At 43.6% G+C, this 26,070-nt stretch overlaps 1 protein-coding gene across 2 annotated transcripts in view; it reads left to right on the top strand.

Annotated features, from left to right (window-relative positions):
• AGBL5 (AGBL carboxypeptidase 5) overlaps nt 1-26,070 on the top strand; it is a 2,459,386-nt gene that overhangs the window by 299,494 nt on the left and 2,133,822 nt on the right. For both annotated transcript variants that reach the window (XM_044062862.1, XM_044062863.1), the window contains exon 2: nt 7,055-7,354. In XM_044062862.1, the coding sequence (XP_043918797.1) occupies nt 7,134-7,354 (221 nt within the window). In that variant the 5' untranslated portion in view covers nt 7,055-7,133. The remainder of the gene's footprint in view (nt 1-7,054; nt 7,355-26,070) is intronic.

Genomic DNA, 26,070 nt, shown 5'->3' with positions numbered 1-26,070 from the left:
CTACCAATACAGAGCTTGGAGTTCACTGGTACACATCTAAACACAATTAGGTTGCTTCTTTACCTCCTCATTGTATGTCTACAATCAGGTCTCAAGTTCATGAAATTCTTTTTCACCCTACCTGCCAAACTTGTCCTTCAGGCCCTAGGTTCCATAGCAGCGTCTATAGTATCAGTTCCATTAGCACTTTACTGTATGTGTAGTCTTCAATGGAGTCTAGCTGTTCAGTGGTCTGTTCTTCAGTAGCCCCTATCCTTCCCAGTCAGACTTACTCTGGTATGCAAAAATATTTGCTGGTGGATTCAGTCAGACATTTACATAGATTGCCCCTTCGTTCTGTTTCCGCTATTAGCCACAGTGACTATGGATGCCTCCCAACTGGGGGCGGGGGGGGGGGTATTTCTTGGGAAGGATATTCCAAGGCACATGGTCCTCCCAAGAGACCCGTTTGCAAATAAGTGTGCTGGAGTTGAGAGGAGTCCTACTAGCATTGCAGGCATTTCAAGATGTTCTTCTAGGGACAATTACGATCCAAACCGACATGTCTGTGGTCTGCTACAGCAACAAACAAGGGGGAAACTTGATCTTTAACCCCGCTGCAGAGAAGCTGTGAGAGTGTGGCAATGGGTGATCTCCAACTGCTTTCTAGTAGCATTCCATCAAAATCCAGCATACTACTCAGCAGGTCCATTCTGAAGGATCATCTGTGGCAGAGAAAAATTTCCATTGTTGGGACCAACCTTTAATGCGATGTTTTAGCTTCTCCCCACAGCAAGAAATGAAGCAGGTACTTTTCCTTATCCACCCTCAGGGGGAGTCACCGAGAGATGCTGTAGTCCATGTCCATGTCACCTGGACATGGACCTGTCCCTGTAAAGATTCCACTTGAACTCTGCCTCCTCTCCCTCATCCCCCATCTTTCTACCCCTATTTCTTACAGATATCTATTCCTACTTGTATTTTATGTTCCCTGCTCTTTGACCTTTCCCTCCCACTAAGGTCCTATCTTCACTATAAACTTCTACCTCCTGTCTCTCCCTCCGCTTAAATTCTATACTCCTACTTTTCTTTTGCCTTGTGCTAAGACCTTCCTTTCTGGCACTGTATGCCTCACTACTTTTATACTTAGCAATTTCCCATTCAAATAATGATTATGATGAATCTGTAATTGCATGGCACGTAATAGTTTATATCTGTGTTCAAATTTTCTTTTCCTTCAAAAATTGTATAAAATTAATCTATTTTGCTGTATGTATCTCCTCAGGATTATATGCTTAAGTACTTAATTGATGTAAAAAATTCATTGCTGTAATGGAGCTTTTCTCCTCGGGTCTCTACTGAAAAAGGGCATCTGCCCAGCCAGACCAACCTGGTTAACAAATGGCAAATAAATAAATAAATGTTTGGCATTACGGTCCCCAGTACCCCTGATTCCAAAATTCTTACAGAAAGCCAGCTGGTTAGAGTTTGGTTATTGTCATTGCCCCCTTCTGGCCTTGCCAGGTCTGGTTCCCCTTCTTTTGGTCTCACCTTCATTATCCACCTTGGATACTGGACCCCAGTCCAGACTTTCTGTCACATTCCTCTGGGATAAAACATCCCAGTATCCCAGCCCACAAACTAACCACATGGTTTCTTCAGTTCCATTAATAGCTAGACAGACCAGGCATTCTTTCCTGGTTTGTGATATACTCTTGGCCTCACAGAAAGATTCCACCAAGAAGATTTACAAGAGGAAATGGAAACATTTTTCAATGTGGGCACTGAAAAATTACATTGATCCCTTTACTGCCCCTTTTTTCTGCTGTACTGGAGTTTTTAGCTTCTCTTTTTAAGGAAGGTGCTAGTTTTTCCACAGTTGGCAGTCATAACAAATTTTCACTCAGGTGACAAAGCTTCTTGCATGACTGCTTCCATATTATGTCAGGCTTTTCTGAAGGGCACCTTTCTGCTCAGGCCCCCAATGAAAGATCTGCCACCTCCCTGGGATTTAACAGTAGTACTTAACTCAACAACCCTTTGAACCTTTAGCAAAAACTGACTTAAAATTCCTGTCTTGGAAAACAGCCCATTTAGTTGCTATTACTTCTGCTAAAAGGATTTCCAAACTCCAGACTCTTTCATTGAAAGCTCCTTATATTGTTTTTCATAAAGACAGGGTTGTTTTTTTTCATACCAAAAGTGGCTTCTAAATCAGATATAAATCAAGCCATACATTTACCAGTCTTCTTTCTAAAATTTTCCAACAGGGGAGAATACATGCTACATTTTTTAGATGTGCCTAGACAACTATGTTTCTATTTATACACAACAAAAGATTTCAGAAAAATGGACCAACTGTTTTTCTGTTTTTCACTGATTAACTGAGTTTTCCGATTTCTGAAGTTACATTGGCCAAATGGGTAATGGATTGCATTTCCTGGATATATTCTCAGTAAGGCCTCCCCCTACCAAAATCACCTAAGTCCAATTCTACTTGATCTATGGCCACCTCATCTGCCTTCTGGTCTAGAACTTCCATTGATGATATTTGTGCAGCACCCACCTGAAATAATGTTCCTACCTTTATTACTTGTTACAAATTAGACATAATTTCTAGAAGTAGAGCTGCTTTTGGTTCAGCAGGTCTCTGGAATATCCTTTTATGAGGGCCACCCAAGATTTACGTAGCTGGACTCTGTCGGGTTCAGGCACCTAGAAAGTGAGACATTTCCCTATAATACATTTGGTTGGGAGCACATGGCTGAAATGACATTCAGCTGATCATAAATATGGCTGTTTGCAAATTTCCTCTGGGCAAAGAGAAGTACACACTGCCATGCCCACAGCTTTAATGACCAAATGCATGGGGCAAAAGTAATGAGTGTTGTGCTCAGTGAACAGTACACGCTTATGTAACTACATGTAAAAGTGTGCTACAGCCTGGAAGAAATCCTACATGCTAATGTAGTCACATTTATGTTCCAGTATGCATTTTAGCTAATGTTCCCTAGACACTGTTATTGGGGTGGTGGCCCACACACACACACACACACACACACACACACCCACACACCAGTTATAATGGCACTGGCCATTCTGCACTGCAGTTTTACTGCCACTGATATGCCCACTGGTCAGTTTGCTGCTGATGCTTACCATACTGCCTGCTGTCTCATGTTTTTTTTAGGGGACCATGAACATTCTTTTCCCTCTATGCATTTGGTTATTGAAGTTTTGGACATGAAACCACATTCTTCTCTTTGCCCACAGGGCATTCATAACAGCCATATTTCGCTTCAGCTGAATGTCACTTCAGCCATGTGTCCCCAACCAGATGTACCACAGGGAAATGTCTTACTGTCTCTGAGCTTGAACCCGGACTCTGTCCCATACGTTGGGGAAGAATGAACAGGACAACCTCAGATATTAGTTATGTACTTACCATAACTAGGCATTTGTATTGTCCATTTTCATTCTTCCTCAACTCCCCTCCCTCCTTCCCCCTTCTTGTCAATTTCTGGAGTGACCTAATGGACCTTTGGAACCTGTAGTTCCAGGTTTGAGCCCTGGTTTAATTTCTCTTCTTTTCTGCTATTATATAATGAGACTTTTAAGGCAGCAAACTTGATCTGAGATATTGGGGATGGACTAGGGCATTATGGGTAGAGTGAGAAGCTCGAGAGTTGGATCCGAAGTCTGTAGAATGCAGCAGACTGGGACCTGAGGTCAGATTTGTAACCCTCACATTGAGCAAGAATGAAAATGGGCAATACAGATGCCTAGTTATGGTGAGTACATAACTTTAATTTTTAGTTACTTTTGTTGTACTTTGTGTCCTTCCAAGCATTATTGAAATAAAGTGGAATAGATGCTTAATGATCCACCCAGACGTTTAGCAACGTCAAAAAAGTGCAGTCTGTCTTGGCCACTTTTACTTGCAAAGCACTATTTCACAAATGGGATTGATGCTTTACAATCTCACATTTATTCTCTAGTTTCAGTGCCACTGGTCTTCTTCTTGTTCATCTCCTTCTGCCAACACCAGACTCTAGTTCAAGTCCAGGGTACTCCTGATTCTTCTAGTCAACTCCTGTGCTTTTTCTGTCTCTTAAGCATTTTCTTTGGAACACTGGAAATGGTTTCACTGGCAAAGTCTCTCTAGGAGTTTTATTGTTAGAAGAATGAGACTCAAGAGTTCCTTAGTGTTTGATGGCTCACTTTTGCTGGATAAACTTTTTGTATTTCCTCCTCAGTCTGTTCTACATAAAAAAAAATGTCTTTGGTCCTCAAGGAAAAAATATTCTGAAGACAGCTGGATTAGGCACCTTGACCCACACTGATGGGATAAATTTGCTTCTCTTCTGCCTAGTGTACAGTGAATACTCATTTTCTATGAACATTCTGCTGTCTCCAGTTTTAAATGCTTTGCTTTTCTGTCACAGTTTTTTTTTATTAAACAAGAAACACTTTTATTACATTGTCACTTACGGCATAGTTATACATTTATGTAAATGAAAACAAACTATTAACATAATTTTGTTGCAGACATTATACATCACTTATAATCTATCCACCAACTGTCAGCCAAACCTTACATAACTCATTTAAATCCTGCCTTCTTTTAAATGTCATTCCTTGTCTGCATGTACTGTTCCCACAATTTCCATTTTTTTTCTATGTATCTTGCTATTACCCTTTTCTAAAGATCCCAGTTCCAGTTGTTTTATCACTGTTAGTATATTCACTACTTCAGGACAGTTGATTTAGACTTTGATTTCCTTTTCCTAGTAATTGCTTTTTTGGTAGCCACTATAATTGGCCTCAGCAAGGCATTATGATGTCTATGCAATTCCGATTCTGTACCATAGCTCAAAAATAATTTCCTTAGTCAGAACAATTTTCTCACCCTATATTTCTGATAGAGTAGTCTGCAGGAAATTTTTAAAGTCTGGTCTGCCAACTCATTACATTCCCAGAAAATATGTTCCCGGTTACCTCTTTCTTCCTCATCACACCTCCAACATTTGCTATCTACCTGAGGAAATATCTTTTGGCATCTACTTGGGATATAAAAATATTTATGTAAACACTTCCAAGCAAAGATTGTAAATCTTCTAGACTTTGTTGCAAATTTGAGAGACATACATATATCCCCCATTGTTTTTGGAAACTGCTTATACAGTCTCTCTTCCCAGTCCTTTCTAACCTCCCTTGATTGATTCTTATAGTTATCATGAAATAGTTTATATGCTGTACTAATTATTCCTTTTTTAACAGCAGCTTCTGTTCTAGATTCTACTAAAAACTTTACCAATGCTGGTCTTTTTCCTACGTTCCCCCTATTTCTTTCTGTTTCCTTGTACTTTGACATCAATTCTTTATAGGGACGGCAACCTCTAGCCTGCAGTCCAAATAAATTCTTTGTTTCTTCCCATTACCTTGGTTCTTTTGCCAATTGTCTCCAATAAATTCCAGCCCATTCTTGCCTGCTGTCTGCATCCCTAATTGTAGCCATCCCTATCGGCAGAATCTCCTTTCTCCATTCTCATGTTAGCTTAGTTCATAGAATACTTTCTGCTACTTTATGAATATAATGTTCTGTATGGTTATTGTTATTCTCCTTAACAGTCTCCATCCAAAATCCCAGGCTGTTCTTGTTTCTTGAGCCCCCCCCCCCCCCCACACACACACACACACGCACATTTTATCATCCCTTTCCACCATTCTGAATTGAATTATAAGTTTCTGCTTGTGCTATTTATATGAGCCTTAACTGTGTAGCTCTGAAATAACCCCTCAAATCGGATAATCCTAGACCCCCTACCTTTCTGCCACAGTTTTGTCAGGATGAACTTTTTCTGCTGGTGTGATTGCAGGTCTTCACTTCTTTCTCATGGCCAGGTTTAGAGCAAACACTCAATGAGCCTTTTCATTTAACACATCCTATTGTGGCATACTATTCCAGTTGCTTATTTGTGTTTTTATAAAATTAATACATTGAGTTATTTCCAGTTTCTTTGCTACAGCAGAAAATCTCAGGATTTCTGTGTACTTTGACTTCTAACTCTACCATTTTTTTTAAACAGCTCTCTTTCTGAAGTCTCATTCTCAGCCAACCTTTTCTTAATGACACTCTTTTTTTTTGCAGTTTTAATTAGATCTTCGGTTGTTGTTTGAGCTGATGTAGTCCTTCAATGTTTCATTCATTTTAATCAACTCTGTGTACATTTGATTTATATTTTCCTCTAAATTGTTGGAAGCCATCTCTTGTACAAAAGCTGCTTTTTGCTGAACAGCTGCAGGATTCTTCCTAGTTGGTGTTTTCTCATCATTTTTTTCTTACTGATTTTCTTTCAGGTTTTCAAAATGTCTTTTAGTGGCCTCCAAGCAATGCATTTGCTAACCTGTACCTGAATTCTACTCAAGCTGGCAGACTTACTCTCTCTCATTTCTCAGTTTCTTTTTTCACACTGGAAGATTTGAAATTAAGCTATTGATCAATGTGTGCCATCTTGGAAGTTGACTTTTACTAAAATGTTATATATTTATAGAACCCAGTAAGCAGGAACCATCTGTACTTATGCTCCCCTGCTTTAAAGTTTTTTTTTTTTATGTGCTAAATATTTCTAACAGCTGAAGCACAGGTCCAGTTGGGTTCCAGACAGAGATCTTCATACAGATCTGTAAGTGTGGTAGGTACTTGTAACTTTCATTTAATAATATTTCCAGGTTTGTTATATAAAGATCAGTGCATGGAATGTGTTGATAGAGGAAACTTTAGCACAGATAATTATATCAGTCTTTGTATGGAGACTTTGCACCTCCTAACCCACTGCATAAGGAACTTGCCCCAACACATACCTAAACAAGTTTTTTTGAGGTTGCTCCGTAGTAGTAGAGAAAACAATTACCATTAATCAGCATTCCCCGCCGAATATGTCTTGATATGGTATAGTACCAGTCTGATTGTCTGCAGCTGGTATTTAGTGCAGACCACAGTTTAATAATTTTATGAATTTTCTTTATTTTAGCTGTTTTTATTTTAAATAAGTCTCTCTCTCTCATTTTACAGGTCTTCTGATTCATATGTCATCTCTTGGTGGATAAAAGAATGAGATCTCAGTCTAAAAAGGCTGTGCTGTATCCTGAAAATGGAAGTCCGTTGTGGCCCATTACTCTTCAGCTCAAAATTTGATTCTGGTAATCTTGCTCGTGTTGAGAAGGTTGATCATTTGGAAGGAGAAGGGGAGGTTACGTCTAATGGAAACATTAGTTCTGGGTTGCTTGGAAACTGTCTTTGCATTCCCGATTACGAGTACAATGTCTGGACTAAACCTGATTGTGCAGATACAGAATTTGAAAATGGGAACAGGTACAGTTTAGCATTATTTAAGTCTGGAATAATTAAATGTTTTAATTGTACTTCTGAATATGTTGCTTTTATGTTCCTGACACTTGAGAAAAGTAAGCATTGATGCAATGTATTTATCTTAACTGTTCGATCTGATGTCCATTTTCATCTGATTCAACCTTTGGGATTTGGGTCCGACTCTGATACAGTCTGGACCTCTTCAAACCTTTGGATCCACGGCTCTCATTCCCACCCTCCCTATAATTCCTTCAGCACTCTCAGTTTACCTTATTTATCGTTTGCTGCTTCAACTGAATGGTTGTGGAGGCTTTGATCTCATCAGTTGTTTGTCACTTTCACTTTCCTACAGTATTTACATGTTTTTCCTAGTTTCTATCATACGTCAGAGCTGGTCTTCTCCCTCATCTATTGGGGGAAAATAACTTCTTATGCTGTTATATTAAAATATCGTGGCTTTCTGTTATCATCTATTTTCTGTGGTAGGATTCTTGTAGAACTGTTTTTTTTTGTGTGTTATTATTAGAGTAGGTTATTATATTGAGGTTAGAGTAGTGTCTGTTGTGGAACTTTTTGGGAGTTTTTGACAGTTTTTTCTGGTGACCAACAAAAGTTTTAAAAAGTGTGGACACAAAATTCTCCCTCAGGACCCTCACTCCATTTGAGTGTACTGTTTGGGAGGGGTGCACCTCAAATACAAGGGTCTTGTTTAAGACAGTAAGACTTCTGAGAAGGGCATTGAGAGATCCAAGAAATGGTCCCTGGATCCCACAGCCTCTGCAGGTCTGTCGTTGAAAGTTTTGAATCAGAAGTCTCGGATCCATTCTCTATCTCCTCCCAGGATTTTTTCTCCAGATCCAGTCGTCTACTTCATTTCTCCATTCTGTAACAGGGTCTCATCACTTGCTTCTTCCAGGTCTGCCCATTCTACTGGGAGTCTCACCAAAGTAGTTGTCGACAGAATAATGAAGAGGTTCCTTCAGATGCAGGTACAGTTGGGGGTCTTCCCAACTTCCTCCCCTCTTATAGTTTGCAACATTACAATCGACTAACCCCCTTTTGAATCCTTTGCAGGGCTGTCCTTTGGAACAGAAGCCCTCAAATCCAGATATTTCCAGATTTTTAACATTGGTGCCGATAGTGCCTTCCTCTTCACCTCTGACAATGACCCAGACATCGACCCTGTTGGATCGAGACAATTGTTGGAGTCGAAGCTTCAAGGCTGCTTTTAGGAGCGAGGGGTCAACTCTGAAACTGTCAGAGCTGTCCTTATCTTACGAGGTTTTGGCTTTTAATAGCTTGGCTCTGATGCTGGCCTTGGAGCTGGAAACAGTTCAGGCTTTTCTCTCTCTTCCATGGCCTTCAAGGCCATCCATTGCGTCTTCTCATGCTGCAGAGAAGAGGTGCTACCATCTCACTCCTGTCCAACCTTACCTCAAATGTATTCTGCTCCGAAATCCACTTCTTGTTGACCGGGAGAGCCAGTTTCCAAATGTCTTGAGTAAGTACTCTCTGTGACTTCCCAGTATGATTCAGACTCATTTTCATATATTCCCCAGTGACCGGTATATATTAAAAACACACACATGCAAATGGAGGCACTTGGATTCATCCACAGAATTTGTCACAGAAGAAATGGATTTGGAGGAAGGGGAGAGCTCCTCTAGATCCCCCTTTGGAGAAATCCTAGAATTAGTCAAACAGAAAGGGGGATGGTTCACAGATACGCCTTCCCCAAGAAAAATCTATGATCCTAGAGTTTTGGAGCTTGTTTTACTACCTGAGTTGTCACTTTCCCTTACACTCTCATTGACCTAGTGGCTCAGTGGATCGGGAAGGAGCCTTATACAGTGGAGCTCATACCTAAGGAATCCAATAAAATTCTAGCTGCACCAAAAGACAGACCTTACTGGAGTAAGGATCCACCATAAGCTGCCATGGTTGTAGAAACAGCCACGAAGAAGGAACTCTCAGAAGAGATCTCTTCTGTCCATCCCCAGAAGAGGGAGTCTGGGGCTTTGGACAGATTACTCAAGCCCTAACTTTCTAGCCCAACGGTTCCTGGAGTTCATAAATTCAAATGCCATGGAACAGCTAGTCACTGTTCCCACGAGAGGAGAAAATATACTAGATCTCATTGTCACAAACATGGGGACAAAATGCTCCACACCGGAAGTATATCCCTCATTGGTGAGATCTGATCATAAACTAATCTCACTGGAAATCCACATCCCGCCCCCACCCCAAACAAAAAAGACCATAGTGAAGAACTTCTCTAAAGCAAACTTCACACTACTCAAGACTGGTGTGGTATCCTTCAAGGCCCCTGAGCCAGTGGAAACCACAACCCAAGCAGCGGAAGCCCTTACAAATGCCTTCTATGAACACCTCCAGGACTGCATGGATCAGGCAATCCCAAATAAAACCAAGACTCTTTCCACAAAGGGCAAACGTCCAGTCTGGTGGACCCCAGCCATTAACAAACTTTACAATAAGAGGAGAAAGCTATTACATGATAGAACAAAATTCATAAAAGGGAAGTCACCCCTGATCATTATTAGTTAAAAAATACGAGCACTCATAAAATCAACTAAGGCCAATTTTGAGAGAAAAATTGCCATGGATTCAAAGGACAATCATAAGGCCTTTTTCAGCTATGTTAGGAACCTGGGTGGAAACTCCCAGATATGCTCAGAATTAGTCCAAAATGATACAAAAATCACTGAACCCACAGACATTGCCAACATACTGGCAGACAGGTTCAGTGCAAACTTCACCCCTCTCCCCTAAAGGAGAGATAACTATCCCAGCCGAGTGTAGCCTCCCGGACATCTCAAATGCGCAGGTGAAAGCTGCTCTCTTTAAAGCTAAAACACAGCATCAATGGGACCGGATGGTGTCCCCGGCTGTGTGCTACACGAGCTAAATGAGGAATTAAACCCGCACATAAGGCAGCTGTTTAATCTCAGCCTTACCTCAGGATACGTGCCCAAGGAGTGGCGACGGCAACTGTGGTCCCACTCCACAAAGGCGCCTCTACAGACCCTGGTAATTACCGCCCCATAAGCTTAACAAGTCTAGTCTGCAAAGCTATGGAGAGGATCATAATGGAGCTCATAAACAAAGATATAGGGGACTTGCAGACATTGGACCCGACCCAGTTTGGCTTTGTCAAGGGAAGATCATGCCTTTTGAACTTGGTCGACTTCTTCGAAACAGTCACCAAGGCCATTGATGAGGGAAAGGCAGTCCATACAGCCTATCTTGACCTTGCAAAGGCTTTCGACACAATACCCCACTCGGGTATTGTAGAAAAACTTACCAGCTTAAATGTAAACCCATATGTCACAAGATGGGTTGCAAACTGGCTTAAGGACAGAACCCACAGGGTTAGAGTTGCTGGCGCTATGTCAGACTCCAAGCCGGTCACAAGTGGTGTCCCACAGGGCTCGGTCCTTGGCCCCCTATTGTTTGGCATCTACTTCTCAGAAGTACAGGCCAACATGGGAGGACTTTGGCTGACAAAGTTTGCAGACGACTGCAAACTGGGCGCCATAGTGGAAAGTGCATCGGACACGGATATCCTTCAGAAGGGACTCACGGAAACAGATAGCTGGTGCCAGAGCCATGGCCTGAAGTTAAACGCCAAAAATGTATAGTCATACCCTTCGGGAAAAACAAGGTAACCCCAAGCTACCATATAGGTGGCAATCCACTAAGCACAGAAGAGGTTATCAGGGACCTGGGGACCCAGGTTGACAGTGGCCTTTCTTTGACACTCACGTTGCTAAAGTGGTTAGAAAGACCTTCTACATTGCCCACCTGATCATGAAGGATTCACATCCAGATCTAGTGAGGTCATTGTTCCCTGTACTCTTCACTTATCAGACCAATGATCGAGTACAATGCCCCATTCGGGATGTATCTCACCCGACATCTGCAGCAATTTGAGAGACCCCAAAAGTTCCTCACCAAAAGGATAAAGGACTCCAAAATCTGTCATATGCTGCCAGATTGAAGAAACTCCAGCTCTATTCAGTCGCATACCGCCTGCTCAGAGGTGACATGTGCCTGACATACAAGGCCATGTCCAACCCGGAATTAATGGACATGCTCCACCTCAAAAAATCCAAATCCACCAAAACCACTAGAGCAAGCGACTTAAACCTTAGCACGAATATAAATAGGACGTGCTGGAGGGATAGATTTATCACTCAGAGACTCCCTATGCTGTGGAATAGAATCCCGGTCCATGTGAGGCAGAGCACCTCGCTGACTCTGTTCAAGAGAAATCTAGACCTGTGGATGGGAGATCGTAGGTTTACCCCGGGAATCATCTCTGTGTCACTGCTGGACAGAGGCACAACAAACTAATGGGCACAGTATTTTTTCATATAAGGGGTGGCGTAAGCCACAAAAATTTGGGCTAGGCTTATAAATGCCTTAGGGCAGATAGCCTAGTATAAACCTATGAACCTATGAACCTATGTATGCTTCAGTGACTTTTTTCCTGAGAGTGCTGAACTTACATGGCTCACCTCATTTGATTCCAAAGAGAGTTGTTCAAAGAGATTATCAGTTCTGTTTCATGTAACTTGTCAATGGATATCTAGAAGACCATGGAATCCATGGTGTCTTATCTTCCATTTCTAATGCTTTCATGCACCTACTTTCGAATACAGCAATGGAACAGCCAGAGCAGCAGGTACCAGCTTAGCTAATATGCCAACATACCAGGATGCGATTGTGTGATTTTGTGTGAGAGCCTTAAAACGTCCTTTATCATTGCCAACTTTGATGGTGCCACATTGTTTGGTCCAAAGGTTAAAGCCACACTGACTAGAAACAAGATGGTAAGACCCTTTCTGTAACTGGAGTCCATTTCTCTAATTTTTACTGTTTTCTCTAACATTTTACTGTTTAAAAAGCATTACTAGAGATTTCTTTGTTTGACTAACTATAGCTGATATGTACTAAGATTTTGTAAGCAGAAATCCAATGAATAGTAAAAATCTGTAATGTACCTGCTTTTGTATAATGTAACTTACTGTAAATAATACTGTGATAGTGGAGCTTTTCTCCCCTGGCCTCTACTGAAAATGGGCATATATCCAGTTGGACTAGCCCAGTCAACAAATGTAAAATAAAAATAAATAAATAAAATAAAAAATTCTGGGAGAACCTCCTCTAGGAATCCGTGAGGAGGGAAGAAAATGAGGATGTTCTTTGTGTTTCACTGTTGCAGTCATTACATTTGGGTAATCCTGCTGGCAGGTTGCCCTCAGTCAGCCTGAATTCCAAAGTCCTGGGTCCTGCGTCGGCTGCTGTCGCCCCTTCCCTGACATCAGGTCGTCAGGGGTATAAAAGATGCGGCCAACGCCATTTTCTTTAGTTTTTCTTGCCGTGCGATGCCCGAAGCAGAAGCAGTTCGCAAGTGCCAGTCGGCCGACTCCTGAGATTTTTGTGTTCGAGTTTCAGATCCGAAGTCTTCAATAAAGCTAAGTACCCCGTTGGGGAAACTTTTTTCTTGCTCCAGACCGATGTCAGAAAAAGTTAATAATTGTATTTCTTGTGGAAAGCAAATACCTCATAAGGACTTTCATTCTTACTGTATTCCTTGCCTAGGCCCTGATCACAACGTTGCTGGTTGTCGGTTTTGTGCTAGATTTAACCAATGCACTATTAAGCGTCGGTATGATTTTGCTTTAAACTATTTTGGACGCTGGTTTAATTATCCAGAAATGTCGTCGGATAGCCATCCGACTACCGGAGTTTGCAAAAAACGCAAAGAAAAGGAGGGAGATAGACAACCGAGGCCCAAAACCGAAGACAAAGCTTCTCCTAAGCCATTCGCCAGTTCTCAGTGAGGCGCTTTCGCAGCCCCTGATGCCCGCTACTTTAGAGTCGCAGGCCACTACTGACTCCCACGTGGAGTCGGCCATGCCACTGGAAACTCAAGGTAATGGAGCCTCGGATACTATTCCTTCAGATGGGTCCGGAGCCGCTGAGCAGGCACCGGCTTCTAAGGGTGTATTCAAACCTAAGCATTTTTACATTAAACCAACCTCAGCTTCAAAGACAAAGCTAAAGCACCTTCTAAAGCAAAGAAACAAACTCAAGAGTCACGTGGACAGGCCTCTATGCTCAAAAAAACAGATGCTCAAAATGGCCGAAGATTTAATTACCTTGATCAGGGGTTCCCACCCCCCTCCTGATAAGAGTCGTAGGCAAGAGACTTGACTATGAATCTTCAGATCAGGATGTCCTTCATGGATGCATCTGCAGTCATAACAAATGGGTTGTCCTGTCGTCAGGCAGCCCTTCGGTCGGCCGGATTCCAAAGTCCGGGTCCGGCTTCGGCTGATGTCGCACTTCACCCGACGTCATCTCTGCTGGTCTTTGGGTATAAAGGCATCAGCCGACGCCATTTTCCCCAGTCTTTCTTGCGCGTGGCGCCAAGCAGAAGCTGTTCGCAAGTGCCGGTCGGTCAGATCCAGAGATTACTACTACCGAATACTACTTGAAGACTTCTAAAAGCTAAGTACCCCGTTGGGGACTCTTTCTTGCCTCAGCCGATGTCAGAAAAAGTCAATAACTGTTTAACTTGTGGGAAACTAATACCTCATAAAGATTTCCACTCTTACTGTTTGCCTTGCTTAGGCCCAGACCACGACGTAGCAGCCTGTTCGGCCTGTGCTTCCTTCAACCGACGAACGCTTAGGCGTCGGTCGGAGTTTGCTGAACAGTTTTTCGGCTCAGATTTTGCGTACATTATGCCGTCGGATCCTCCGACTACCCAAATTGTTAAAAAACGCAAAGAAAAAGACCGACACTCGCGGTCCGGGGTTTCGGCCGAAACCACGGTTAAGCAAGCCGCGAGTGTCTCGGTTTCGGCCGAAACCGAGAAAACTGGTCAATCTTCAGCCGAATCCATGACTACGACTGAGGCTCCTGCTACCTTATCTGAATCAGCCTCAGAAATTTTGCCTACAACTGTGGTTCCTACTGATTTATCAGACACCATCCCTTTGGATATCTCTACCCCAGCACGTGGTGCTGCTAGGCCTCCTGCAGCCATGTCTATTAAGGCCTTTGCCAGGGCTAAAGCAGCCAAATCAACTAAATCAGTGCCTGTTAAACCACCCTCTCTCAGGCCCACTTCTAGTTCACAAATGCTTACTTTGGCAGAAGATTTAATATCCTTAATTAGGGGATCCCAATCTCACCCAGACAGGGCCTCTCAGCCCCCAGAAAAGAGACCTAGAGCAGAGCCCCCCGAGCCTGTGTCCTCTGATGATTCTGCGGATGACTCAGACATTACAGACCAGCCAGAGGCTCCCTTTTCCAATTATGAAGATTCAGATGCTGAAGAATCCATTCCAGCTGCCTCTCCACCAGAGGAATTCTCCTTTGGGGAAACCTTACATGCCATGAGAGAACAATTCCAATGGCAGGGACAAGATTTCTCAGATTCAAGAAAAAGGCTTAGGACTTTTCTACACTTACCACAACATAGGCCCTTAGCTATACCTCCTGTCCTGTCTGTTGTGGACGATGCATTCAATGATGTCTGCACTGCACCTGATTCTTTACCTCCAGCCCCTGCCAAACCAGATAGATTTTACAGGGTGCCAGACACTCATCACCACCTATTCAAGGCCCCACTTGCAGACCCCGAAACTATATCCCAGGGGCCTAAGGCAGTAGCCTCGACCACAGCAAAACCCTATTCCCACTGAAAGGGAATCCAGGTCCTTAGAGATGGGGGAAAAAAGTCTACACCTCTGCTACTCTCTCAGCTAGAGCTTTAAACTGCCAGTTTCACATGATCCAATACCAAGAGTTTATGCTTGATCAGTTAATTAAAAAGCTGTCCTCTGATGAATCTTTAGATAAGAAAAATGTATTAGAAATGGTAAATAACATCCAACAGGTTAGTAACCATTCTTTAAAATGTGGCTATGATGCACTGGAGGCTTCATTTAGATCAGCCATGACTGGCACAGTGATAAGAAGGCATGCATGGTTGAAAGAACAGGTCTTACCGGATCATGTTAAAGCTAAGCTATTGGATGCTCCTATGGATAAGGCCAGTCTATTTGGGGAGCCTGCCCAGCAGGTAATGAAGAAAATGGAAGAGAAGGCAAAATCTGTGCAAACAGTTAAAGATTTCCTACAGGTTCAGCCACCAAGGTTTAGCAGGAACTGGCCTGCCAAAAAGTGGTCCTTTCCTGACTCCACAAGATCACAAAGGGGCAGGAACAGACGCTCTAGGGGCAGAAATCAATCCAGAGGAGGTGCCTACAGAGGACGACAGTGGCAAGGCAATAACCGAGGCACAGACACAACCACTGCCACTGCAACAGGACAATCACAGTGACTTGGCTCTGACTCCGCCTACCAGGGAGCAAATAGCAGCACCATTAGGCGGAAAGTTAGCCTTATTCTTGAAAAATTGGCACTATATCACAAAAGACAAGTGGATTTTGCAAACCATAGACCAAGGCTACCGGTTCCACTTCCACACTTTACCAGTAAAAAGAGGAATGCCAAACCTGCCCCCAAATCAAAAAATAGAAGCCCTGCACCAAATAGCGGAATTAATAAAGATGAGAGCTGTGGAAAGAGTACCAATGACAGAACAGGGCAAAGGATTCTACTCCAGACTCTTCCTAGTACCAAGAAAAGAGAAAAGCTGGAGACCTATACTCGACCTGTCCAACTTAAACACATACATCATTGTCCCAAAATTCAAAATGCTGACCCTACAGCAACTTCTTCCCATGCTGGGCAAGGAGTGTTGGCTGGTAACTCTAGATCTCAAGGAGGCATACCTGCACGTCCCCATTCGACCAAATTGCAGAAGATACCTCAGATTTCTTGCAGGATCAGAGCATTATCAATTCTCAGCATTGCCCTTTGGCTTATCTACTGCACTCAGAGTATTCACAAAATGCCTGGCATCAGTAATCGCTCACTGCAGAGTACAGGGAATCCAAATTTATCCATACCTGGACGACTGCCTGTTACAAGCGGACAACAAAAGCAAGCTGACAACAGATTTACAAAGGGTCATTTACTTGCTACAAGCCCTGGGATACACAGTCAATTTACAAAAGTCAAGGCTGATACCATCCCAGACAAGAACTTTCTTGGGCGCGGAATTGGACACAGTCAAACAGATGGCATTCCTAACTGCAGAAAAACAAATGAGCTCCCTCTTTACTTCTTGGCATTAACAAAGCAGAACAAACTAACAGCAAGAAAAGTTCTGCAGGCCTTGGGCTTCATGGCATCATGCATAATCTTGGTCCCACATGACAGACTGCATATGAGAAAGTTACAGTGGTACCTAAAGAATTTATGGTCTCAACACAGGCACAGCTTAGAAACAGAAATACCACTAATCCCATGCTTAAAACAGGAGTTCCTATGGTGGGCTCGGGCATGCCAGTCAAACCCAGGCTTGCCCTTCCACAACTTTCGAGCAAACCAAACCATCACAACGGACGCCTCAGACCTAGGATGGGGGCACACATGCTGGACAAATGCGTACAAGGACTGTGGACTCAGGACCAGCTGCACCTGCACATAAACCAAAAAGAAATGCTGGCAGTAAAACTGGCAATCCTAAAATTCAGACCATTCCTCAAAGAAGGCCATTTGATGATAAGGACAGACAACACCACAGTCATGTGGTACATCAACAAACAGGGAGGCACTCATTCTTACCCCCTATGCAGAATGACTTTGGACCTCTGGAATCTGGCTCTCAGCTACAACATCCAGTTACAGGCAATATTTGTACCAGGAAAAGAGAACACCCTAGCAGACATTTTAAGCAGAACCACCTCGGATGCTCACGAATGGATGCTACACCCGGACATCTTCAAGGCCATCACAAAGAAATGGGGAATGCCACAAATAGATCTATTCGCTTCCCCACAAAATCACCAGCTCAAAAAATTCTGCACAAGGACATTCCACCCACTTGCATGGAAGGTGGACTCTCTATCCTTCAGCTGGAAAGGCCTGACAGCATATGCATTTCCACCTCTTCCCTTGATGCACAAGGTACTACTGAAAATCAAAGAGGAACGTCCAAGGATAATTCTGATAGCTCGAACTGGCCAAGACAACACTGGTACCCATTGCTGAGGAGCATGTCTCGGGAGAAAATGTGGTCAATACCCCTTATGCCTCTGATGTTAACTCAGAACAACTACAACATCATACATCCAAACCTAAAAACCTTGCAACTGACTGCCTGGAACATCACATAGCAGTAACTAACCCAGACCTTTCACAAAGGGTTAAAGACATTATCCTTGAAGCCCGCAGACCTTCAACAAGAAGGAACTATGCAGGAAAATGGAAAAGGTTCGTCATTTGGAGTACTGAAAGAGGAAAAGATGTGTCGAACATAGATATTGCTAACATTCTGGAGTACTTGGCAGAGCTTCTACATACAGGCCTGTCCTATTCCTCCATCAAGATACATGCATCAGCTATTTCAGCAGAATACAGCTTTGATCCTCCTGTCTATTCACATCCTCTACTCAGGCAGTTCCTCAGAGGGATCAAGAATGTAAAACCTCCTAGGAAACCACCATTACCAGCATGGGACTTGAATTTTGTACTAGAAAAGTTGACACTCCCTCCGTTTGAACCAGCAGCAACAGCAGATCTACAACACCTGTCATGGAAAACTGCTTTCCTACTGGCTATTACTTCAGCAAGGAGGGTTTCAGAACTACAGGCCTTAATGGCAGTGCAACCCTTCCTAATCTTCCATCAAGATAGGGTGTCCATGAGAACTAATCCTACATTTATGCCCAAGGTGGTATCCAGAGTGTCTTTAAACCAGGCAATCCACCTACCTACCTTTTTTCCAAATCCACAAAACAGAGGTGAAAGAATAATGCATACCTTGGATGTACATAGACAGTTACGCTACTACCTGGACAGAACCAAAGGCAACAGAAAAACTGACCAGCTCTTTGTAGCCTATGCAACAGGAAGGGAAGGAAAAGCAATTTCCAAACAGACAATCTCCAAATGGATAGGAAATTGCATAAGATTCTGTTACTCCTACCATGGAAAACCAATTCCACAGAACATAAGACCTCACTCAACAAGGGCTACAGCCACTACCACAGCTTTCTTAAGAGGAGTGGCAACCAAGGACATTATTGAGGCAGCTACTTGGACCTCCGTGCATACATTTGCCAAGCATTATAATTTACCTCTATATTCTAGATCCCGAGCAGGGTTTGCCACTGCTGTACTGCAAGGGATCCTGACTACACCATAACTTTTATTCCTCCTCCCCTAGTTTGGCTATGGTATTCTACCCATTTGTTATGACTGCAGATGCATCCATGAAGGACATAGTACAGTTTTGTACCTACCATAAATGTAGATGTCCGAACTGGATAGCATCTGCAGTCAGGATTACCCTCCCTCCTTCCCCTCTGTGGTACTCCTAGGGTATTTACCCTCCTAATAGCTAGCTGGGGGGGGGGTCTCTTATGGTGTATTTGTTTGTATATATGTACATACATGTTTATTTTTTGTGTTTGCCTTCTACTATTTTGGAAACATTGGCATCTATCCAAAATTTAGATTTCCAAGAGGGCAATTGGCATCTGGGGCAAGAAACACTGAGGAAAATGGCGTCGGCTGATGCCTTTATACCCGAAGACCAGCAGAGATGATGTCGGGTGAAGTGCGACATCAGCCGAAGCCGGACCCGGACTTTGGAATCCGGCCGACCGAAGGGCTGCCTGACGACAGGACAACCCATTTGTTATGACTGCAGATGCTATCCAGTTCGGACATCTACATTTATGGTAGGTACAAAACTGTACTTTTCTATTTCTTCTGATTCCTATTCTGATCAGGAATATTCTCTTCCCCCCCCCATGAGTATTCTGATGCTGAAGAATCTATACCTTCAGCTTCTCCTCCAGAGGACTATTCTTTTGGGGAAAACTTGCATACCATGAGGGAGCATTTCCACTGGGAGAGCCAAGATTTTTCAGAATCTAAAAAGAGGCTCAGGGATTTCCTTTTACTACCTCAACACAGGCCACTAGCCATTCCACCTGTGTTAAATATTGTAGATGATGTGTTTTCGGAGTCTAGTCTTACCCCTGACTCCTTACCTCCAAATCCTGTTAAGCCTGACAGATATTACAGGGTTCCTGACTCTCATAAATTCCTTTTCAAAAACCCTGCTGCAGATCCAGAAACTATTTCACAGGGTCTCAAAGCAGTTAAGGCTTCCGCTGCAAAAAACACTGCCCCCTCTGACAGAGATTCTAGGGCACTGGATAGATGGGGAAAAAAGGTTTGCACATCTGTTACCTTGGCTATAAGGGCCTTAAACTGTCAGTTTCATATGCTCAAATATCAGCAATATGTCATGACACTGCTTAATGTCATGGCATTGCTTAAACAGAAAATGTTATTAAACTCTGAATGTGCAGAAAACATGGAAATGCAGGAGTTATTGCATGCAGCTGAACAAATTGGAAAGCATACTTTGCAATGTGATTTTGATTCTTTGGAGGCCTCCTGCAGGGCCGCAGTTATGGGTTCTGTAATTAGGAGGCATGCTTGGTTAAAGGAACAAAATCTGCCTGATCATGTCAAAGTTAAATTATTAGATGCACCTTTACAACATGATACTTTGTTTGGTGTTAAGGCAGAGGAGGTGTTAAAGAAAATGGAGGATAAAGCTAACTCTATGCAAACCGTCAAAGATTTTTTACAAGTACAGCCACCTAGGTTTATTAGACACTAGCCTACAAAGAATTGGTCCTTTCCTGTGTCAGACAGACCTCAAAGGGGCAGATCCAGACACCCCTAGTGGCAGATCCCAGGCACAAGGTTCCTACAGGTCAAAGCAATGGGGTGCTTCTACCTCCAAAGTTGGAGAAGACAAATCACAACCATACAGGAAACAGTCCCAATGACTTCCCCCTGGCAGCACCCTTAGGGGGAAAATTAGCACTTTTTTCTCAAAATTGGCACCTTATAACCCAGGACAAGTGGGTTCTAAATATCGTGTCACAAGGGTACAAGTTTCACTTCCATACCCTGCCAAAGGCAAACGGCTGGCTATATCTGCCAAAAAATCAATGGGCAGAAGCACAAAAACAAGTCTCATCCCTTATGGACATGGGGGCCATTCAACAAGTACCAGAGCAAGAGCAGGGACAAGGATTTTACTCAAGACGTTTCTTGGTACCCAGAAAGGACAAGACCTGGAGACCAATACTGGACCTATCTATTCTGAACACATTCCTGGATATGCCAACATTCAAGATGATGACTTTGGAGCAGCTTCTGCCCATGCTGGGCAAGAACGCTTGGCTGGTAACTCTATACCTAAAAGAGGCATACCTGCATGTCCCAATCAGACAATTATGCAGACGATACCTCAGATTCAAGGCTGGCTCAATGCATTACCAATTCTCTGCACTGCTCTTTGGCTTATCTACTGCGCCCAAGGCCTTTACAAAGTGCCTGGCACCAGTAATTGCATTCTGCAGACAAAGAGGAATACAAATATATCCTTACTTGGACGACTGTCTTATTCAAGCAGAGAACAAGGACATTCTTCAACAGCATCTGGCGTTTGTGAAAAAACTTCTAACATGCCTAGGGTACACAGTCAATGAAAAGAAATCAAAACTAGTACCCTCTCAAGAGATAATATTCCTGGGTGCAAGCTTAAATACAACTGCCCAGATGACTTATCTCACGCCAGACAAACAAATGCAACTGACTACCTATTTAAAAATGTTGGCAACAAAGGCCCAGTTATCTGCAAGAAAAATTCTGCAGGCTTTGGGCTTCATGGCATCCTGCATCCTACTAATTCCATATGCAGGACTGCATATGAGGAAACTTCAATGGTACCTAAAAAGTGTTTGGACTCTACACTGCCACAGCCTGGAAACAATGATTACTCTCATTCCCCTGCCTACAACAGGAGTTTCGATGGTGGGCAAAGGCTTGTCACCAAAACAAGGGACAGCTATTCACATTACCCCCAGCCAGGCAGCCATTAACAACGGATGCATCAGATTATGCCTGGGGGGCCCACATGGCAGGAAGATGCATTCAGGGCACTTGGTCCTCAACCCAAATGCATCTACATATCAATCAAAAAGAGATGCTAGCTGTTCAGAATGCCCTGACAGCTTTCAAGGACCTGCTTCATCTGGGACAACTACTGATAAAGGCAGACAACACCACGGTCATGTGGTATATAAACAAGCAGGGGGGCACACATTCTTACCCCCTTTGCAGACTAGCCATGACTTTGTGGGACACAGCATTAACTTACCAAGTACATCTGCAGGCACAATTCCTGCCAAGAAGGAAAAATACTCTGGCAGACGAACTAGGCAGAAACCTCATGGATCCCCACGAGTGGCAGCTGGATCCTCAAGTCTTCAGCATGATAAGAAGGAAATGGGGATGCCTGGACATAGAACTATCTGCCTCCCCTCACAACTACCAACTAAAAAGATTCTGCACAAGGACTTATCACAGACAAGCATGGAAAGTGGACGTCCTATCTTTCAGCTGGAAAAACCTATCCATATATGCCTTTCCCCCACTGCCTCTCCTCCCCAAGGTACTCCTAAAGGTCAGACAGAAGAAGCCAAAAATGATACTAATTGCCCCAGACTGGCCCTGCCAGTACTGGTTTCCAATCCTAAAGAACTTGTCTCAATGCCCAGCTTGGACCTTACCTCAAATACCTCATCTACTGTCCCAGCAAAACAATCAGATCCTGCACAGCCAACTCAGGACTTTAAACCTGGCAGCATGGCGGATAATGTAGTCATACAAAACACACCTCTCAGTAAAGCTGTGATGGATGTCATTTTGGAGGCCAGAAGGCCTAGTACTAGAAAATCTTATGCTGGAAAATGGAAGAGATACTGTGCTTGGAAACCAGGCAGAAGGAACTGATACAGCTGTGCCAAATATTCCTCTGATTTTGCAATACTTAACTGAGATGCTGGACAAAGGCCTATCCTTTTCATGTATTAAAATTCATGCCTCTGCCATTTTGGCTCATTACAGTACAGAGCCACCAATCTTTTCTCATCCCTTATTAAAACAGTACCTCAGAGGAGCCAAAAATTTAAGGCCTCCAAGGAGATCACCAATGCCTGCATGGGACCTCAACTATGTCTTGGAAAAACTCACCCCGCCTCCTTTTGAGCCAGCTGCTACTGCTAATATAAAGTTTTTATCTTGGAAAACAGCTCTGTTCTAGCAATAACTTCTGCAAGACGAGTTTCAGAGCTACAGGCACTCATGGCTGTGGAACCTTTTATCATTTTTTATCCAGACAGGGTCTCTCTGAAGACAAACCCAACATTTATGCCTAAGGTGGTGTCCAGTGTGGCTGTTAACCAAAGTATTCATCTGCCAACTTTTTATCCAAATCCACAGAACAAGGGGGAGAGAATTCTGCATTCTTTGGACGTACACAGACAGCTTAAATTCTACTTGGACAGAACCAAAGTTTTCAGAAAGACAGAGCAATTACTAGTGGCATATGCTGCAGGATCACAAGGAAAAGCTATCTCAAAGCAGACTATTTCAAAGTGGATAGGCCACTGCATTCGTTTCTGCTACTTAAACCATGGCAAGCCAGTGCCTAAGGGCATTAGGCCACATTCAGCCAGAGCTGCAGCCACTTCAGCAGCCTTTCTCAGGGGAGTACCAACCAAGGACATTTTAGAGGCTGCTACTTGGAGTTCATTGCACACCTTTACAAAGCACTATAATCTGCCACTCTACTCTAAATCCAGGGCAGGCTTTGCCACTGCAGTTCTGCAGGGCCTCATAGCCGCTCCTAATGCTGTTTAGCTCCAGCCTCCCATCCGTAGCTTTGGGACTCTACCCAAATGTAATGACTGCAACAGTGAAACACAAAGAACATAGTACAGTTGTGTACACTTACCATAAATGTAGATGTTCGAGTGTATTCACTGTTGCAGTCTAGGTAACCCACCCACCATCCCCCTTTCTTCTGATGGAAGCTGCCTTTCCTTCTCTGATTTATGCAACCTATAGGTTCATAGGTTGATAGGTTGGTACTAGGCTATCTGCCCTAGGGCATTTATAATTCTAACCAGAGTGTGTTTGGCTTTCGCCACCCTTTTAGATTAGTTGACTGTGCCTCTGTATAGTAGGTCACAGAAGATGGCCCTTTTAAGGTTAATTTACTGTGCCTCTGTCTAGTAGGGACACAGAAGAGATCCCAGGGGTAAACCTACGATCTCCCATCCACTCGTCATTGAGGGGCTCTGCCTAACATGGAATGGGATTTTGTTCCCGAGTGAGGGGAGCCTCTGGGATCTGAATCTGTCCCTCCAGCATGTCCTGTTTATTTCTGTGCTGAGGTTTAAGTCCCTGGAGCGTGTAGCTCTAAGGGATTTGGATTTCCTGAGGTGGAGCATGTCCATTAATTCTGGTTTGGACATGGCTTTATACGTCAGGCACAGATCGCCTCTGAGTAGGCGGTAAGCAACTGAGTAGAGCTGGAGTTTCTTTAGCCTAACTGCGTAGGGCATCTGTTAGTCCCTTGATCCTCTTGGTGAGGTACTTTTGGGGTCTTTCCATTTGCTGCAGGTGTTGGGTAAGGTACATCCCAAATTGGGCATTGTATTCAATTATGGGCCTGATGAGTGATGAGTAGAGGGGCACAATGTCCTCTCTTGATCTAGATCTGAACCCTTTAAGGTGGGCTATATAGAAGGTCTTTCTAACCACTTTGGCAATGTGATTGTCAAAGGAGAGATTGCTGTCTACTTGGGTCCCCAAATCCCTAATTACTTCTTCCGTACTTAATGGATTACCACCTATGTGGTAATTTGTGGGCACTTTGTTTTTCCCAAAGGGGATGACTATGCACTTTTTGGCATTTAGTTGTAGGCCATGGCTCTGGCACCAGTTATCCGTCTCTGTGAGACCATTTTGGAGGATGCTTGTGTCAGTCAGTGAGTCGATTATGGCACCCAGTTTGCAGTCATCTGCAAACTTGGTCAGCCATAGTCCTCCCGTGTTAGCCTGTACCTCAGAGAAATATATACCGAACAAGAGAGGTCCCAGGACTGAGCCTTTGGGACGCCACTTGTAACTGGTTTAGAGTCTGACATGGCACCTGCAATTCTGACCATGTGGGTTCTATCCCTGAGCCAATTTGCAACCCATCTTGTGACATAGGGGTTGATATTTAAGCTGGTGAGCTTATTTATGATGCCCGAGTGGGGTATTGTGTCGAAGGCTTTTGCAAGGTCCAGGTAGGCTGTGTGGACTACCTTCCCTTCATCTATGGCCTTGGTGACTGTTTCAAAGAAGTCGACCAGGTTCAAGAGGCAAGATCTGCCCTTAACAAAGCCGAATTGGGTAGGATCCAGTGTTTGGAGGTTCCCAATGTCTTTGTTTATGAGTTCCATGATGATACATGCCATAGCTTTGCAGACCAGGCTAGTCAGGCTTATAGGGCGATAGTTTCCTGGGGCCGTTGTGGCACCACCTTTGTGGAGTGGGACCACTGTTGCTGTACACCATTCCTTGGGTACTTATCCTGTAGTAAGGCTGAGATTGAACAGTAACTTTATTTGAGGGTTCAGTTCTTCTTGGAGCTTGTGTAAGATGCAGCCCGGGACACCGTCCGTTCCCATTGATGCTGTGTTTTTTGCTTTGGAGAGGGCAGCTCTCACCTGTGCATCTGTGATGTCACGGAGGCTACACTCTGTTGGGATAGACATTTGCTCTTTTGGGGGGGAAAGGGGGGGAGTTTGCACTGAACCTGTCTGCCAGGATGTTGGCAATGTCTATGGGTTCATTGTATTTTTTGTCATTTTGCAGTAACTCAGAGCATATCTGGGAGTTGCCACCCAGGTTTCTGACATAACTAAAGAAGGCCTTGTGATTATCTTTAGCGTCTTGTGCAATTTTTCTTTCAAAGCTGGCCTTAGATGATTTTATGAGGGATCATAGTTTCTTGCTAGTACTGATCAGAGATGCCTTCCCTTTTTGGGATTTTGCTCTGTCATGTAGTAGCTTCCTCCTTCTGTTGTATAGCTTATTTATGGCTGGGGTCCACCAGACAGGTCTCCTGCCTTTGGAGGAGTGAGTCTTGGTTTTATTTGGGATAGCACAATCCATGCATTCCTGTAGGTGTCCATAGTATGCATTTGTAAAGGATTCTGCGGTTTGGGCCGTATTTTCCACTGGCCCGGGGGCTTTGAAGGATTCCACCTCGGTTTTGAGAAGTGTGACGTTTGCTTTTGAGAAGTTCTTCACCATGGTTTCCTTGGCTGGGGGTGGGGACAGGATATGGATGTCCAGTGAGATTCATTTATGGTCAGATCTTACCAATGAGGGATATACCTCTGGTATGGAACATAGAGTCCCCATGTTGGTGATGATCAGGTCCAATATGTTTTCCCCTCTTGTGGGAGTGGTGACCAGTTGTTCCATAGCATTTGAGTTTATAAATTCTAGGAACCGTTGAGCGAGGGTGTTGGGGCTTGAGTAGTGCTCCCAGTCAATGTTTGGGTAGTTGAAGTCACCCAATATGATGGTGTTTGGAGAGACCTTCATATTCTCCAGTGTTCTCAGGAAAGCCGAGTGGGGTTCCTGAGTTTGGGAGGGTGGTCTGTAGCAGGCTACAA

This window comes from Protopterus annectens, chromosome 2.part1 (assembly GCF_019279795.1).
Source record: "Protopterus annectens isolate FY-2018-M chromosome 2.part1, PAN1.0, whole genome shotgun sequence".
Lineage (NCBI taxonomy): Eukaryota > Metazoa > Chordata > Ceratodontiformes > Protopteridae > Protopterus > Protopterus annectens.
Note: the sequence above shows the minus strand (reverse complement) of the source record. Positions and strands in the feature narration are given on the sequence as shown.